The following is a 7125-nucleotide window of genomic DNA, read 5'->3' as shown; positions in this document are numbered from 1 at the left end:
TAAGGAAGTCATCTCGGATGATAAACGTTTTTACAGGAAGTAAATAATCACAAGAAACATTTCTCTCCTTCATGGTTGTGAAACCATTGGTTTGACTGGTGTTCATACGACACGCAGGGAACATTATCATCCCCTTTACCCAGGGATGATACGTATGAAAATATATTCTATTACACTATTCCACTGCGATAGAGAATTCTTAAAAACCTCCTCCACAACAACAACAACAACAACAACGTGATAAATAAGAGTCTGCTGGACTCTTAACCTCCCTGAGAGGGACTGTGACGTCACACAATCACAAGCTTCATCTTGTCTGTGTCAAAGGAATGTGTTCACACACACACACACACACACACACACACACACACACACACACACACACAGATCTTTGACCTGGTGAGTTTCGTATACACTACGGCACCACACATTGCTGAATACAGATTGCCTTATTAGATGGTCTGGCCCACGGACTGGAGGATGGCATCTACCATCTACCCCGTAGGGCCAGAGGATGAGAGAGAGAGAGAGAGAGAGAGAGAGAGAGAGAGAGAGAGAGAGAGAGAGAGAGAGAGAGAGAGAGAGAGAGAGCATAATTTTATATTTCTAAACTACAGAAAGGACTAGAACCGTTGTATGTAAGGCAACGAAACACTGGCCTGGCTGGTGCTTCCTGCTGTTTCAGTGTGGAGGCCAACCACTCGGGGAGTGACCGTTATGATAACGTCCTTCTTCCTTCGAACAGCGTAACTAAACACGTTTTAGTGTTAACGATATGACAGTCAGGATGCTGACGTCATCACCTGTTCCCATCGCTCCGTCACGACTCTGACGTCATCACCTTGAGCTACACTATTTGCTCAAGACGTAAGAGGGAAACAGAGAGAGAGAGAGAGAGAGAGAGAGAGAGAGAGAGAGAGAGAGAGAGAGAGAGAGAGAGAGAGAGAGAGAGGGGAGGAGGGGACGTCTGCCAAGGTTAACAGAGACGTAACCTCACCTACTAACCCCCCACCTCTCTCTCTCTCTCTCTCTCTCTCTCTCTCTCTCTCTCTCTCTCTCTCTCTCTCTCTCTCTCTCTCTCATCTTGCCCCTGGGGTCTCTGTGTCCACCAATCTACGTCCCATCTTCTGTGTATTAATCAATAAAGCCGGATCATTATACAGATGGTTCAACACGAAGCCAGCAGAACACACACAGAACTGGCCGGGGTTAGGGAGGAAGCCAAAGTGATCTTCTCACACAGAACTGGCCACAATTCAAGCTAGGCAGGGTGGATAATGTTGACCATAATTGAGGGTATAATGGGCCATCTGAGGTCAACATGGCTACTTGCCATTTACAGAGACACGAAACTAACCATTTGTGAACCTACGGTAGTTAGGACTGTCTCCACCGACAGACAAAACATGACTAACTACTGAAGGCCTGTCAGGGTTCTACCCCGGAGATACAAACAACCACTCACTCGCTAACGAGCCAGCTAGCCTTAGGATGAACACAAACATTCATACACAATCTAAGGGCCATTATATATATATATATATATATATATATATATATATATATATATATATATATATATATATATATATATATATATATATATATATATATATATATATATATATGTATAGTGTGTGCATGTATGGTCTTCAAATTATCTTGAAGAACTGAAGAAAGCAGTCAAATATAAATTAATGTAGACACTTCATAGACCTACAACCAAATGATGTTTATCTCTGTCTTGACAGCCAGCTCCAGCAAGTACCCTCACTACGTCTTCAACAACTTGGACAAGGAGAACACGGGAATCATCAACTTCGAGGTAGAGCCAATAATACTATTAACTTGCTGATAATAAGTATAGGCCATCTACACTGAGAGCAGTAGCTGAAGTTACTGGTGTTGGTATATACAGTCAAGTATAACCCTGTTGTGTTTGGTATATACAAGTTCCTGGTCTTTCATCCTACGTGGTTGGTTGCTTCCGCTTTCTATTTTGTTCCCTTCATATCTTAGTGCCTGTCTGCCCTGAACTGCCCCCAGCCCGGCCCTGAATCAGCCCTACCCTGGTTTCCCTTTGCTCTCCCCTGCCTTACCCTGATTTCCCTTACCTCCTTTATATCTCCCTGAAACCACCGTCCCCTAACCTAACCTAACCTAACCTAACCTAACCTAGCCTGACCTGACCTGGCCTGACCTGACCTGGCCTGACCTGAGCTGGCCTCGGGTGCCTTCCTTTGTCCTTCCTTTATGGCATCCTCAGCTCCCTCCCATCCTTTCTCCCACCCTCCTCGCCACAGTCTTCCTCCCTCCTTCCTTCCCTCTTCCTGTTCTCCTCCCTCCTCCGCCTCCTCCCTCACTACGAGACTAACCCCTCCACCTCCTCCCTCCCCCCACCAGGACCTGATCACCCTCCTCTCCCGTCTCTCCCGCGGCTCCCTGAGCGACCGTCTCAAGTGGATCTTCTCGCTGTACGACCTGAACGGAGACGGATGCATCAGCCGCCAGGAGATGACGGACGTCGTGCAGGCCGTGTACGACCTTATGGGCAAGCACACGGACACGCCCGTCGACGAGCAGACTGTAGGACAGAAGGTCGAAACCCTCTTTACGGTGAGTTGTTATGTACGTTCATCTGTCGCAGCCACTCCGTCCGTCCGTCCGTCCGTCCGTTAAACAGGACTGCCCCACGATTTACGTCACCGTCACGTAACGCATCATCTGGTTAAGCAAACAATTTAGCCAAATCTTCTCATTAATATTTACATGCATTACCACATTGCCGGCTATATATATATATATATATATATATATATATATATATATATATATATATATATATATATATATATATTTACTCAACATCGTCATCCAATCAGCTAAGAGTAGGATGACCCAGGCAAAGAGCCTGGCAGGCAGTTCATGGTCAAACTCTCGATTCTTTCATCATCATAAATTTCTATTTAAGATTAAGTCTGGAGGAATTACATTACATGAACTTCAACCTCAGTAATATAATATTGTCATAATATATACATCATTATATAACTAGGATCATCTAAGTGGCAATTCATCAGTAATGGTAGTTATGGTGATTAGCATAATATGGTAATATATTAGAAGATGATTTTAATGAAGGTACGAAATGAATAGGTCATGAAATGCTAAACTTTCTTTCTTTCTTTCTTTCTTTCATTGGTTCATTCGTTGCTGAGGGCAGACGCTGGACCTGAACAAGGACGGTGTCATTACTCTGGACGAGTTCACTGAAGCCTGCAGCCAAGACAGTACGATCGCCTACAACATCAACGCCATGTTGCACTGTGACGTCACCGCCCTCAACCCCGATGACGTCACGTCCGGCGACGCCATCACGGCCGAGTACCCGACCAGGACCATCAGGAGGTGACGTCATTAGCAATTACTTCGACGTCCCTGTCCTCACATTCGCTGACGTCACTACGCTGATGTCACCATGGCCGACTACCCTATTGGGACGATCCCGCGACGTCACTGGCAACTATGACATCACTTCTCTCATACTCAGTGACGTCACTCGGTGATGTCACCTCGCCCGGCCATCAGCCAAGAAGACCATAAAGTGATATTAACGACAAGAACCACCTGACATCATCTCTGCTGACGTCATTAACAACCAGCTACCCACCCCAGGGACCATCGTGGACCACAACGCCTCTTCGAAGTCATTACAACTTGATATCACAACATGACATCACATATAGCCCCTGTGACATACAAGACCTCGTGACATCACCTCGGTCGACGTACACACACACACACACACACGACATCACCCCTACCTCCCCCCCGCCCCCCTCCCCCTTTGGGCCATATATGGATGGTGAAGTCATCAACAGCGTCAGATGTCATCAACAGCGTCAGATGTCATCAACAGAGCCAAACAGTTTGGTAAACGTTGTTACTCCTGTGGAGAGTACACTGCGGGTCCCCACTGACAAGAAGGATAAAGCTAATAAGCTTTATTGAGAATCATAAAGCTAATAAGCTTTACTGAGAATCATAAAGCTATTAAGCTTTACTGAGAATTATACAGCTAATAAGCTTTACTGAGAATCATAAAGCTAATAAGCTTTACTGAGAATCATAAAGCTATTAAGCTTTACTGAGAATTATACAGCTAATAAGCTTTATTGAAACTATAAAGCTAGTAAGCTGTACTGAGAATTATATAGCTATTAAGCTTTACTGAGAATCATAAAGCTATTAAGCTTTACTGAGAATCATAAAGCTATTAAGCTTTACTGAGAATCATAAAGCTATTAAGCTTTACTGAGAATCATAAAGCTATTAAGCTTTACTGAGAATCATAAAGCTATTAAGCTTTACTGAGAATCATAAAGCTATTAAGCTTTACTGAGAATCATAAAGCTATTAAGCTTTACTGAGAATCATAAAGCTATTAAGCTTTACTGAGAATCATAAAGCTATTAAGCTTTACTGAGAATCATAAAGCTATTAAGCTTTACTGAGAATCATAAAGCTATTAAGCTTTACTGAGAATCATAAAGCTATTAAGCTTTACTGAGAATCATAAAGCTATTAAGCTTTACTGAGAATCATAAAGCTATTAAGCTTTACTGAGAATCATAAAGCTATTAAGCTTTACTGAGAATCATAAAGCTATTAAGCTTTACTGAGAATCATAAAGCTAATAAGCTTTACTGAGAATCATAAAGCTATTAAGCTTTACTGAGAATCATAAAGCTATTAAGCTTTACTGAGAATCATAAAGCTATTAAGCTTTACTGAGAATCATAAAGCTATTAAGCTTTACTGAGAATCATAAAGCTATTAAGCTTTACTGAGAATCATAAAGCTATTAAGCTTTACTGAGAATCATAAAGCTATTAAGCTTTACTGAGAATCATAAAGCTATTAAGCTTTACTGAGAATCATAAAGCTATTAAGCTTTACTGAGAATCATAAAGCTATTAAGCTTTACTGAGAATCATAAAGCTATTAAGCTTTACTGAGAATCATAAAGCTATTAAGCTTTACTGAGAATCATAAAGCTAATAAGCTTTACTGAGAATCATAAAGCTAATAAGCTTTACTGAGAATCATAAAGCTATTAAGCTTCACTGAGAATTATACAGCTAATAAGCTTTATTGAAACTTATAAAGCTAGTAAGCTGTATAGAGAATTATATAGGTAATAAGCTTTACTGAGAAGTATAAAGCTAAAAAGCTTTACACATAATAATAAGCTTATGAGCATCACTGAAAAGTAAATAACTAATACGCTTTATTGAGAATCATTAAGCAAATATATTTTACGGAAAAGTGATGGTAACAAGCTTGCCTCAGAATGATAAAGCTAATAAGCTTTACTGAGAATCATAAAGCTAATACGCTTTTCTGATCATTAAAGAGCTATTAAGCTTTACTGAGAATTATGTAAGAAATAAGCTTTACTGAGATCATAGTTAAAACGCTTTACTGACAAATATAAAGCTACCAATAAGCTGTACTGGGAACGATACAATTAACAAACTATTAAGTCAGCTCGATAGACATAAACTGTTTATATCAGTAAATACAACCAAGTGAAATCATATTTAAAATTCCATTAAAATGTGACACGATTTGTGAATAGTGATGAGGGTGTGTTTATTATGTATATATATGTGTGCGTGTGTGTGTGTGTGTGTGTGTGTGTGTGTGTGTGTGTGTGTGTGTGTGTGTGTGTGTGTGACTAACGTTAATGACCTAGTGTCATGAAACCACTGATAAACCTCAGGTCACGGATTGGAACCCCAGTCGTTTGAGATGAAAGGTTAAGGATCAGGTCAAGGGCAGGCCAGGCCATTATACTGAATGGTCGTACATCGTCGTGCTCAAGGGTCGTACCATTGTGCTTAAGGGTCGTTCCGACGTGGAGAAAGTATTCTGTGAACATCCCGCAAGAATGAACCTTAAGGTAATCGTTACACTAACAACCATTCGACTAAGATAGTATTGCCACATGTTATATCTTGAAAGATAATAGTTGGACGGTGAACATATGTCCGAACTGGACTTCAGTAAGATATATGGCCTGAAGCACATGTTAACAAACTTTACATCATGAAGTCGATGCTGAAAGAAGCGAGTGACCCCTCTCTGAAACTGAAACCCATCATTTCAGGCTACCACTCCTATGTATATAGTTCAGAAATCTATCTATCTATCTATCTATCTATCTATCTATATATATATATATATATATATATATATATATATATATATATATATATATATATATATATATATATATATATATATATATATATATATATATATATATATATATATATATTGTCTACAAGTGTATATGTGATGTTGTCTGGATGTCACATATGTCCATATTTGTTTCTAACGTGACATCATTCGTCTTCAGTGTTAGTGTAAACATTGGCACATCTGTGGGGGCCCCATACTCATCTCTTCACCGTCTTACTGAGAAATGTTCTCAACAACCACTCAGTCATCGTGAGGCTACAAGCCACAACCTGTTGTCATGTTAACAACCAACGCTTGATGAAGTTGTGAAAGTTTCTGTCATGTGTGTGTGCTTGTCTGAGGACCAAGGGCGACGACACTCGATGAACAGCGGTCTGTTCAACATGAGTAAATCGAGTCGATGATAGAGAACGGAGTGTGTTCTTCAGGTGTTCAGTCATGGTCTCCAGGACAGAGAACACAGCACAGGAAGAACGCCCAACACTCTATCACCAATAGTGATGTGTGAAGATACGCTGTGAGAAGGTAGTATTAAAATTATATGAACTTAAAGCAATGTTGGGTTTACTATGGGCTGACTACAGCCTAGTTAAGGGATATCTACCAGTGCTCTCTCTCTCTCTCTCTCTCTCTCTCTCTCTCTCTCTCTCTCTCTCTCTCTCTCTCTCTCTCATTCAGTTCTTGGAGAACATAATCAAACATTCAACATTGATCAAAAGGTCGCCTGTATATGCCTTAACCCTCATAATGTTAACCCAGAGTCAGCGCTGAGTATACCTTACAACACATCCTTTCTTCCCCCTTGTTTTTATTCATTTTTTTCTTAAGCATATGAATCAAAATGATTAGCGTAAGGTT

General features: G+C 40.6%; 1 protein-coding gene across 1 annotated transcript in view; it reads left to right on the top strand.

The window, feature by feature from the left end:
- Positions 1–4110, top strand: part of LOC139746668 (A-type potassium channel modulatory protein KCNIP1-like) — a 52776-nt gene extending 48666 nt beyond the window's left edge. Inside the window, exons 4-6 of the mRNA XM_071658116.1 lie at positions 1752–1825; positions 2404–2616; positions 3224–4110. Coding sequence (XP_071514217.1) covers positions 1752–1825; positions 2404–2616; positions 3224–3412 — 476 coding nt within the window. The 3' untranslated portion in view covers positions 3413–4110. The remainder of the gene's footprint in view (positions 1–1751; positions 1826–2403; positions 2617–3223) is intronic.
- Positions 4111–7125: the final 3015 nt, after the last annotated feature.

The sequence above is a fragment of the Panulirus ornatus genome, chromosome 5 (genome assembly GCF_036320965.1).
Source record: "Panulirus ornatus isolate Po-2019 chromosome 5, ASM3632096v1, whole genome shotgun sequence".
NCBI lineage: Eukaryota > Metazoa > Arthropoda > Malacostraca > Decapoda > Palinuridae > Panulirus > Panulirus ornatus.
The sequence above is the reverse complement of the archived record's forward strand: the minus strand, read 5'-3'. Positions and strand labels throughout refer to the sequence as shown.